This window comes from Callithrix jacchus, chromosome 4 (genome assembly GCF_049354715.1).
Source record: "Callithrix jacchus isolate 240 chromosome 4, calJac240_pri, whole genome shotgun sequence".
NCBI classification, from domain to species: Eukaryota; Metazoa; Chordata; class Mammalia; order Primates; family Cebidae; genus Callithrix; species Callithrix jacchus.
In genome coordinates, this window is record NC_133505.1 from 149,757,162 (window position 1) to 149,768,893 (window position 11,732).

The following is an 11,732-nucleotide window of genomic DNA, read 5'->3' on the forward strand; positions in this document are numbered from 1 at the left end:
CCTCCGTCCCCACCCCTTCCCCATTTCCCAGATAATCGTCGCCTGCCTTCCTGATGAACGGAATTATCTAATTAGTAGGGTCCTTAGATTTGGTCCAAGTACTCCGGATCCCCTGCCTCTCAACGCCCCTGCTGCCTCTACTCACAATTATGTTATCAGTCAAGAAAAGCAAAAATCAGACTGTGGCTCCTGGCTGCGTTTCTGGAGCTTTGCAGTGTTTTACTAGCACTTTCCCTGCCCTTGCGGGAGCGCGAACTTCTCAAGTGCTCGAAACGCCCGGACGGCCTTCCCTGGAGTCACTCACCAGGGTGCCCCCGGAGCCCCCGGCTCCGGGACCGCGGCCTGCCCTCGCTGGGATATTCAAATAGATGTGGGCAGCGGCGCGTGGAGCAGCTGCTGGTTTCCTGGTGGGCCACCCTGGAACCCTGGGGGGTGCTGCCGCCTTCAGCCTGTGCGCTTCCCTCACCACGCAAGGGACCAGATTTGAAATATCACCCAGCCCTGGGAGAGCGGGGCCGGGGGGGATGGGCGGGGGGGGGGCGGTGGAATCCCAGGCGAGTGGGAGCCTAAGCTCTGGGCTTCCTCCCCGGCCGGGCGTCACCCGGGGGACACCGGGGCTCCGTCGAGCCGTTACCCTGTTTGTGTGGACTGGTGTACATCCTCGAGGGAGGTTCCCAGGGCGCCACGGTGCCGGGGCGCGACGAATGACTGCGGGGCGGGGCCGGGGCCCGGAGCGCCTCCCCGGGGTGGTCTCCCCGCCAAGCGGGGACCTCGCGCAGCCTCTCCCGGGCGCCCCAGCCCCCGCGCCCCACGGCGCCCAGCCGAGCGCCCGGGGCGCCGCGGGCCCCAGCGGTCCTCCCCACCCCGCGGCAGCGCCGCCGCCCTGCCAGGGGCGGAGTAAACTGGAGACGCGCAAGATTTGACCTGGCGCGACCCGGCTTTCTGGCCGGGGTTCCCCCTGAGCAGGTGACTCCGTGGGAGGCGTGGAAATGAGTCTCTGGAATTCCGGGCCAAAGACAATAACTGTGGTTCTGCTTTTAAACCAGGTATTTCACCAACAACTGCGGAATGTTTTGTGTCTCGAGTTTCAGATTTCTCGGAAAAGGACCAAATGTCAGGACATATAAAATATCCCCTTCTCTTTTCATTAAAAATGAGTGCATTACAAAGGAAGGGCAGCCCCGTAAATGCCTTCGAGTACAGCGCTGCTGGTTTCGTTTTTGTTTTGCTTTGTTTTGTTTTTCATCCCGACCTACAATCAGTGTATTTTTGAGGTCCCCATGCAGTGGCTACAGTGCCGCCGCCGCCGTGAAGGGCAACTCTGCAAAATAAAGCGGTGATACAATTTTTTAAGCGATTTTTTTTTTTCTCAGAGGAGAAATATCCGAACAATTTGGCATAAGTTTCACTTTGTCCTTCTTTTAGGTTGATCTCATTTAAATTCAGGGCCTACTTCCACTTAAGCAACTTCTTCTTTCATTGTATAGGTTCTTTAATACCCAGCCTTTTTTTTACTTAACTTGAAGGCTTTAATTTAAAAAACTGTCCCAATCATCATTTTCTTTTAAATGTATGCAGTTGCATTTTAAACATCCATTTAACACGCAAAATGTGATTTTTTGAATTTTTTTCACTTTCAAACCCACCTGCTACATACTCCCAGAGACCATTTTATTTAATTGCTTAATAGAGAAAATTAAGCAGTTTCTTTAAGAATCCAATTTCCCTTCAACAAACACAACAGCAGCTGCCCAAGCTCCCAGAAACTAAGCAAGGCAACTATCAGGCAGCATTTTGCTTCACTAGAATGAATGTTAGTTGAGACCTTAAATACCTCTGAAAAAGACTAGATTAAAGAGAATAATGGGGATATTAAGATACTTCTGTAGTTATTTAAAATATTTTTTTAAAGAAAACCCTGCAGACATACATCCATTTTGATGATTAGGTCCCACCATCAAAGAGGACCCTGAAAACAGTTTTAGTCAAAATTTGACAAATTTTAAATAATTACTTTGTTTCAGAGGCATGAAGATGGAAAGAAGATAGCCTGCATTGAGTTGAAGTAAAGTAACAATATTGTGAATATGTGTAACTAGGTGACATCCTCTCTGCTGGGAAGAATCCTGTGTGTGTGTGTGTGTGTCACAGAGACAGGGTTTTGCTCCATTGCCCAGGCTGGAGTGCAGTGGCACAATCACTGCAACCTCTGCCTTTCAGTTTCAAGAGATCCTCCTGCCTCAGCCTCCTGAGTAGAGTGGAAGCCACTGCAGCTCTGGGGCAAATCAGCAGCAGTCGCTCCAGAGCCTGACCTACATAGGACATATAGAAAGCATTGTCTATTGTGGTTGGTTGTTCCTGTGGTCAGTCCCAATGGCCTACTGATTGGGGGTTTTTCTCCAAAAGGCTGCATGGCTTTTCTCCTCAAAGTGAATCCCCTTTATAACCCATATTTTATGTCTATATCTCAGACATGCTATCCATATTTAGTCAATTTCCAGTTGCTTGCATGTAAGGGCAATAGAGTAATCGAAAAACTCTTCCCAGAAAACCCCCAGAGACAAAACTAGCATTGGTAGAAAACTGGACATGCAGCTCTAAGAAGCTCTACGGGAAATGAGGCTAGGTAGGACACAGCTGCCCCAGCCTGGCACCCACAGGGAGCATCAGCAAGGAAACAGGAATTTGCTTTTCATCATGCATTCTTCTTATCACTTCTCAGTTTCAAAGGAAAGGAAAATTTGGTAATCTACATTTTGAGACATTAAGAAAGAAAAATAATTAATGGCTACATGGTTGTATGGCATTTTTCAGAGTGTTGTCAGAAAATCACTTTGAACTGAAATTACTTTCATTTAAAAAATATTTATTGAGTGCCTGGTATGTGCTGAAGATTCTTAAGACGCATCAGTGAAGAAATGAAACATCCCTCCTTTCCTGGAGCTTGCATTCCAATGGGAGGAGAGGATTTGGAAGAAGAATGGGATAGACAATAAATGTAAGTAATAAATTATATAGGACTTTGAAAGGTGAAATATTTGGGGAAAAACATAAAATAGGGTAGAGGATATAGGTGGGGTGAGGGTTGTCCTGATGCTATATTAAATAGGGACGTAAGAGTAAGACTTGTTGAAAAGGGAGATTTCTGCTATGGCTTGAAGGAAATACCTGGAGATATCTGGAGGACAGAGCTTTTCACATAGAGGGAACAGCCAAGGTTCAGTTCCAATACCTGGAATTTTTGTAGACTTCAATGGTAATGGGGTGGCTAGAATAAAATGAGACAGCCAGTGAACAGAAGACCTCTCAGGCCACTGCAAGGACTCCAGAAAAGCTTCTTAAAAGGCAAGTTTTGGGCCTTTACCACTCAGTCCCATGGAATCTGAATCTGAATGCAGGGCTCAGGACTCTGCATTTTTAACATGTAAAGCAGTTGTTGTTTATGTAGGCTAAAGCACAAGACCTCCTGCCACAGAACATGGAGCCTGATATACCCAGGCAGGAGAACTGGGTACCAGGAGACATTGTACATGAAGCTTCCAGAACCAGGCATGTCCATGTTACTAATCAAGACTTTCCCTTAAATCTGCAACTCAAATGATTTTAAGGAAAAATGGATTTCATTGATTCACGTCAAGGACTAATTTTCAACATAGTGAGATCCTGAGGCTCAAATATTATTATCCCGTAAAGCCTTCTCCATCTCTGTTCCTAATTTCTCCGCTTCACTTTGCCCTTCAGGCAAACATTCTGCAGGTTTGTGGCAGAATTCCCAGATTATAGGCTTCCCAGATAAGCAACCCAGCAGGAAAAGACCTTCTTTCCAGATAGCTAAGGCAACCTTAGTCATGTCATTGCACCTGAACCACTTGCCGGGCTGGGATGGAGTGATCTAATTGGTCAGGACTAGACTTGGATAGGAGAAGGTCCTCATGAAAAAAAAAAAAAAAAAAAAAAAAGCTGTTCCCAAAACAAAGGCATCTTGCAGACCAGGGGGTGGAAAGTACCCACTATATCCCTTAATTCTTTTGGCTTTGGCTTCCCTATTTTTTAAAACTAGGGATTTAGTCAAGATGATATGTCTGATTTCCTATAAATTCTATATAAATCACTGTAATAAATCCCCCCAATAAAATTGTGCAAAATGAATTAACTGGCATGCCATTCCCTCAGACAGATTTATAGTACTATAAATAAGATATTAAAGGGGTTACCTGCTATGGGATTCTGAAGAATAAATAGAATATAGCCTTAGGTCTTAATAAAGAATAATGACTTAGACCTGCCTTTCTGATGGATCTCTTGCTTCCTACTTACCTGCTTTAATCAATGTATGGAGGAAAATTAAGCAATGTCATGATTCACATGATGTTAAGAATACATAGGTCCTCAAAAATGAGTTGAAGAAAAGAATTTGGAGGGAAAATCTGCCCGTCTGTTGAACTGTCAATAGGACACAAGTCCAATCATTCTGATATTGACACGTCTTTTTATCCCAATATACATCCTTTGGATGAGGAGTGGAGGGAGATAGTGGTAATGAACCACTGATCAGCCAGAGCCATACTGTGATTCAAGATGACATCTGTTTGGATTGAAGGATAAAGTGCTTATCCTTGTGGGTTTTACAAGGCAGACAGAATATGCAGACATCCAACTAACCAAATGTCACCCTATACTCCAGAGTTGCTCAGAATACATTCCAAAGAACACTTATAGCAATACCTCTTGAAATGCTCAATTAGAAGCCTGGGCTACCCCCTATATTTATAAAATTGGAATCCTCAAAATTAGAGCCTGGGAAACTCCATATGAATAAGATCCCCAGGTAACTTCTACTCTCATTAAAGTTTGAGAAGCATCCCTTTACACCTTGTCCCTCAGACTGAATGGGGGCTGGCTGGCTGAGAACTCTTTTCTTCCCTGTTTGTCATATTCTTCAGGTTTCACATGATCGTTTATGACAAGTTGGTCTCTTTTTCTCCTTTAAAGATATTCTTGTGGCTCTTATTTTAACCAGATATCTTCTGTGCAAAAAATATGTCAGGAAAGAAATGATCCTGTGAATGATCCAGCCCTGGATAAGAAAGGTGGAGGGAGAGGAGGGAATGGTGGGGTCCAGAATATAGGAATCCATAGAGGACGCAAGGGGACAGAGAGGTCAGCTGTGGGGCTGAGCAAGATGCAAGCAAACTTTGACGGTTTTCTAGTTTAGCTTAAGACCAACCCTGCCCATAGTTTATGGAAGGAAGCTGCATATTTCATCAGTCCAGTCTGCTCGTGAAATGCTTGAGAATGCTCAAGGAATGAGTGCCCAGTCAGGCCTTTATTCTGAGGAAGCTCAATGATATCTCACAGATAACCGATAACCTTAAAGATGAACAAATATCAGATTAAGGAACAGCCAGTAAGACCCTGTTTTACTAATCCCTGAACTGCCACCTTAGATATAGGGAAATGTAGGCTTATGATACTCTGTTAGCAATTTAAGCACACCACATTAATGTCATCCCCCATCCTACTTTGTTCCATCACCCTCCCCCAACTCCAAAATTGGTTAGAGCTGAAATTCCTTCACTTAAAGTCACTGCTTGGGGTTAAGGCTTTGCCTCTGTAGAAATCTTCACTTACAAGCTAACTACAAATGGTAGCCCTTCTTATCCTAAGCTCTTAATCAGTCATTAACTTCTTATGAAAGATTAATTTATTAGATTGCCTTACAGAGTGACAGCTAGCTTAGTGCTCAAATTGATTTATCTTGACAAAGCATAGAATGGAGATAATATAGGAAGGTCTGGAGGGGGAGTGAGACAGAGAAATCCAAAACTTGGACCAGACTGAGAGGTCCAAGGCACACTAGGGCAACTTGGAATAGGATACAGATTGAAGGGGAAGGATGTGGAAAAAGATGAAGACAAAGGCAAACGAAAAGCCAACATCTTTGGCCACAGAGGATGCCTGTGCTCAGGGCCTGTGGAGCTGATCCAGACTTTTTAGGCAGAAGGTGGGTGGCTCTGTCAGCCCAGAGTACAGGTGCTAGTCCTGATCCTGAGCTAGCAGGAGACATAGGTCCCCTCTCTTAGCCTCTACTTCCTCATTCAATCAACTAGGGGATTCCCTTTCAATCATAAGATTCAGAAATAGAAACTCCTGACAATCTAGCAGGCACGGAGAAGGGGAGCAGGAAGACAGGGAAGCGTGAGAGAGAAAAATAGCAGAGAGGGACTATCTAAGTCCAAATTCCTCCCATGCTCTTGCAGGGGTTTCTTAAAGTAAAACATCAATTTCCAGTGTTAAAGAAATTGGAGTATATGGGCAAGGGATAGTGGGTTTCAGAGAATAGTGATTTTGGTTTAAAAACAGGTTATACAAATTTGACATACTATATGCTCAGAAAGGAGAAGAGTTCTTTCTGATTATCAGTCAAAATACATTGGGAAAAATGTATTTTTCTTGAATTTCATCTGTGAAGTCTTTCATTGTACCTAAGTCCTTAAACTTTTAGAATTTCTGAGACCAGGGATTTGACACACTCCCAATCTATCTATTGATCTAATGTCTGGTAGATTTTACCCTCTTTCATATAGGTTTGAACCTTCTGTTTAGGGTAGTAAAACAAAAAAGTCAGATAGTTATCACTAAGTTTGTTCAGTGATTCAAGCCCTTTGTCAGAAATTGTATGTAAAATAATGTAGCAAGTTGAAAGCATCAAAGAGACAATGTGCTAGTAGAGGATATTATTTCTGATCCAGAGGAGGCTACTCTCAGCAAAGAAGATACCAAAAAAAAAAAAAAATTTTTTTTTTTTTTAACGGAGTCTTGCTGTGTTTCCCAGGCTGGAGTGCAGTGGCTCAGTCTCTGCTCACACAATCTCCACCTCCTGTGTTCAAGCGATTCTCCTGCCTCAGCTTACTGAGTAGCTGGGATTACAGGCATGCACCACCATGCCTGGTTAATTTTGTATTTTTAGTAGAGAGGGGGTTTCACCATGTTGGTCAGGCTGATCTCGAAATGCTGACATCTTGTGATCCACCCGCCTCTGCCTCCCAAAGTGCTGGGATTACAAGCATGAGCTACCATGCCTGGCTGAAGATACCAAAATTATGCAGATGCGAAGCAGGCTGGGTTTACTTAGGTGTTACTGGGGTAACAACAGAGTCACCGCTGAAATAGTCCCATGCAATCATCCATGAACTTCGTAAAGCCAAACAACAGAGAGACTAGTGTGTCATTTCAGTACTTCCTTGTACAAGAGGAAGAAGAAATCCATGATCTGTTTAGAAGGATTTGCACAAGAGAAAATTAAATTTATTTTAAAATATTTTGTACTCATATTCAGCTATTTGAAAAGTCCACATATAGATTAGACTGCCCCCAGTGATTCTGGTGAGTATAACAGTATTAGAAACCTTAATTATTTGTTTTGTATCTTTTTAAAAAATATTTTTAATAAAGGAACTACTTACTCAGTATGTTATTTCCCATTGACATTCTTGTATATATAGATGAATATGTCAGTACCTTCTGTTCTGGCAAACTGATATGCTCCAGGTCTCTCTACTGCCTTATAAATATATCTATCAGTGTTTTATAATCGTGTCTCCTGCACTCAACTGTGGGATCCTCAACTAGAAGAGACTGTGCCAATGATATATGGTGCTGAATAAATATTCTGAGTTTTAAAGTTATTATTTTACTCCTGCCTTCTTATCTTTTCCTAGGCTCTGTGGTATAAGCCATGACACTGCCACTGAAATGTGTGAGACTCTCTTTGCTAAATAACATCTTAAATAATGACATGGGTGGGAGCATAGTTCAAACAGACCTGTGTTAAAAAAAAAAAAAAAAAACTATGTAGCCTTGGGGAGGCAGCCTGTTCTTTTTTTTATTACATTTTTCCTTCAAGGCAATGATTATTTTCCAGCATTTAAGGATGTCTGACCCAAGCACTGCTGGCACAAAGCTCACCAAATGTCATGTGTGTAAATCAGCCCTTGATGAACTGACAAAAACAGTATTTTTCAAAATGGTAGGCTGAGGAGGCTGAGGCAGGAGAATGGCTTGAACCCGGGAGGTGGAGGTTGCAGTGAGCACTCCAGTCTGGTGACAGAATGAGACTTTGTCTCAAACCAAAAAACAAACAAGTGACATATTTTATATGTTTTATTAATTAATTCAAAAAACTTTTCCCAGAAACAATCTTCAGTAAATAAGTAATGGCTGCTGGATATAATTTGCATTTGGGTGGCAGGTCAGCAAAGAAAGAAATCCAAATAGAGGACTTTCTGAAAGCCTAATTATAATTAGCCTAAAGTAAATAAATCATAAGTGCACAATTAGATTAATTTTGGCATATATATGTGTGTGTGTGTAACCATTATTCTGAAGAACGTGGAGAGGATTTTTAAGATTATAAAGGCTCCCTTGTACCCCTTCACACAGGGTACCCCTGAGATCATCTGTGTTCTAACTTCTATCATCATAGGTTGTTTTTTTAGTAAAGATACATACGTACATATGCATGCATGCACATATGTATGTGTTTATTTTTTAAATGTTTCAAGTAACCCTGTGCTAGACCAAGTTTGATGACTAGAGATACAGGAGTCATCAAGGCAGATGAGGCCTCTAGGTTCTCTGGGCCTCACATTCTGGTTAAGAAACTGATAGTAAACAACTTTACCCATAAGACAGTTTCAAATCATGAAAAATGACAAAAATAAAACAAGGCAATTGATAGGCAATAAATAGGTAGCATAGGGTAATATTGAATGAAGGTGGAGGTATCTGCAGGGTTGACATTTGGACTGATAACTGACTGATGAAAAGAAGGGAAAAAGAGCCCCAGGAAGAGGGAACTGAAAGTGCAGAAGCCCTAAGCCAAGGAGAAGCTCTGTGCCGTGAGGAACTGAAAGGCCAGTGTGGCTGGACATGGGAGGTGGGGAGTGTGGAGGAAAAAGTTCTAAGAGATAAGGTAAGAAAGGCAACCAGAATGAACCAGAGGAAGATGCCTTTGTGGGCTAGATGAGTTTTGAGGAAGGGGGTAGACACTGGGGATTTAAAAATACATATGTCATGCCAGGCACGGTGGCTCACACCTGTAATCCCAGCACTTTGGGAAGCCAAGGTGGGTGTACCATGAGGTCAAGAGATTGACACCATCCTGGTCATGGTGAAATCCCGTCTCTACTAAAAATACAAATATTAGCCGGGCATGGTGGTGCATGCCTGTAATCCCAGCGACTCGGGAGGCTGAGGCAGGAGAATTGATTGAACCCAGGAGGCGGAGGTTGCAGTGAGCCGAGACTGGCCATTGCACTCCAGCCTGGGCAACAAAGGGAGACTTGGTCTCAAAAAAATAAATAATAATTACTCAGATTTACTAATTTGGATTTTAAAATTATTAATCCAGCTGGGCATGGTGGCTCAAGCCTGTAATCCTAGCACTTTGGGAGGTTGAGGCAGGAGGATCACCTGAGCCCAGGAGTTCCAGACCAGCCTAAGTAACATAATGAGACCCTATTCCTACAAAAAATTTGAAGAATTATCTGGGAATGGGAGCACATGCCCAGCCACTTGGGAGGCTAAGGCAGGAGAATCACCTGAATCTGGGAGGCAGAGGTTGCGGTGAGCCGAGATCACACCATTGCACTCTAGTCTGGCGACAGAGTGAGACTTCATCTCAAACACACACACACACACCCCAACACACACACACACACACACCCCTATATATTCTGTTAATTAATTCAAAAAACTTTTCCCAGAAACAACCTTCAGTAAATAAGTAATGGCTGTTGGATATAACTTGCAACTGGGTGGCAGGTCAGCAAGGAAAGAATTCCAAATAGAGGACTTTCTGAAAGCCTAATTATACACGTTGAATGCGACAAAAGGAAAATAGTTTTTATGGTAGCAAATCCTAAAGAGAATTTAGATAATGTGGGTGCTATTCTTCACATTTTTCTATGGCTAATTAGAGAGAGCTGGGAAACACACAATGCTGCCCACAGCTCTGCAAACCCATTATGGGCACTTCTAATTTCAGATAAATGAAGCCCTTGGTTACCACCCCCAGCTTGTCTTAGAACATCCATTGTATTATCAGAGTAGATGAGTAAAAATAATAGCCTTCTGAATACCTACAAAGGGTACCTTTCTCTTATTAGTAGATAGTTACAAGTTCAAATCACGTCTCTGTGTTAATGAAGCAACTCCCCAATTTACTTTGCTCTTGAAAATCTAGTTTTTCAAATTTTCTGTTTTACACAGAAAATATGATATTTAGCTGGGTGGCTTAGTTAGAGCACTAAAAGGTCCATTTACGTAACTTTAAAAATTAGTGATTATGTGAAATCTTAGGTGCATATATAGATACATATAAGTATCTTCTCTCTAGTAAACATTTTTAAAAAGCATTTCTAGCAGTACATATCTATCCAAGTATATATAAACTTAAAGATATGCTATAAACAAGTAAACAATTCACATCTTTAAAGTTTACCCTTCATTAAATAAAACCATGATGTTATTTTAAAAAAATGATAATATGCATGTAATGGGAAACATTAAATGACATGGCCAGGGCAAAATTTGAAGAAGAAAAAAATATCAAGACAATTGCATTTAAGTTTCCAACAAGAGCTTACATCACTAGGTTTACTGTAGTTATACAAATGTAATAGCAAGGTTTGTAAAATGCCCCTAAAATTCCTGGGTGAAAGCAGAAATGAAGAAAATGTGCATGCTTATAAATATCAGGATATCTGAAAGCATAAAGATATTTGGTTGAGTTTTTCCATTGTCATCCAGATTTGATTACGTAGAAAAAACTGAAAGGTTCTTATTGTTTTGGTGTTTCAGCACTTAGCAAAGGGGCTGCCACTCATTTCGGCTTTTTTCTTAATTATTCCAGGGTTCCATGAACTGCTTCCTCTGAGATGAGATCTAACAAAGCTGAAGACGAAAATGTAGTTGTTTACAGCATGAAAAGGAGGCTACCCTGTGCACAGCAAAATCAACAGAGAAGAGACAGTCCTATGCCTTCGAGAAGCAGTCTGCTGATACTGTCATGATGTCTAGTGACAGGCTGGAGATTAAAACCCGACACCCTCATTTTCCTGACAGTGATTTAACCAAGTAGCGTAACATCGCTAAGAGCTTCAATTTCCTGCAAAATTGGGACAATAGTATTTGTTTCATAGTGTTACTGTCAGGGTTATACGTTAAGCATTTAATATATGCTGATTGTTTATCTAAATATTCATGGTCAGGCACTAACTTCTTATATGACTCTGTGCAATACATTAATCTCTGTGCCTGTTTCCTCATCCATAAATTGGGAGTTGAACAAGGTGAGCCCTAAGTTTCGTTCCAGCATCAACATTCTATAATTCTTGCAGTTTTCATACCTTATACCTTTTTTTTTTTTTTTTTTGAGACGGAGTTTCGCTCTTGTTACCCAGGCGGCTGTGCAATGGCGCGATCTCGGCTCACCGCAACCTCCACTTCCTGGGTTCAGGCAATTCTCCTGCCTCAGCCTCCTGAGTAGCTGGGATTACAGGCACGCACCACCATGCCCAGCTAATTTTCTGTATTTTTAGTAGAGACGGGGTTTCACCATGTTGACCAGGATGGTCTCCATCTCTTGACTTTCTGATCCACTTGCCTCGGCCTCCCAAAGTGCTGGGATTACAGGCTTGAGCCACCGCGCCCGGCCAGTTTTCATATCT

General features: G+C 42.2%; 2 protein-coding genes across 2 annotated transcripts in view; one reads left to right on the forward strand and one right to left on the reverse strand.

Moving 5' to 3' along the window:
- Positions 1–848, reverse strand: part of HIVEP2 (HIVEP zinc finger 2) — a 193,722-nt gene extending 192,874 nt beyond the window's left edge. Inside the window, exon 1 of the mRNA XM_078370203.1 lies at positions 635–848. The gene's annotated coding sequence lies outside the window, so the exon portion shown is untranslated. The remainder of the gene's footprint in view (positions 1–634) is intronic.
- On the forward strand, positions 245–11,354 carry LOC103792657 (uncharacterized). Its single transcript, XM_035296887.3, has 2 exons — positions 245–1,046; positions 10,916–11,354. Exon 1 carries the CDS (start codon positions 369–371, stop codon positions 921–923), a length of 555 nt encoding a protein of 184 aa, XP_035152778.3. The 5' UTR covers positions 245–368; the 3' UTR covers positions 924–1,046; positions 10,916–11,354.
- The last annotated feature ends 378 nt before the right edge of the window (positions 11,355–11,732 follow it).

What these genes read in the sequence shown, in the direction of transcription:
- LOC103792657 (XM_035296887.3), top strand. Translation starts at nt 369, where the DNA reads ATGTGGGCAGCGGCGCGTGGAGCAGCTGCTGGTTTCCTGGTGGGCCAC.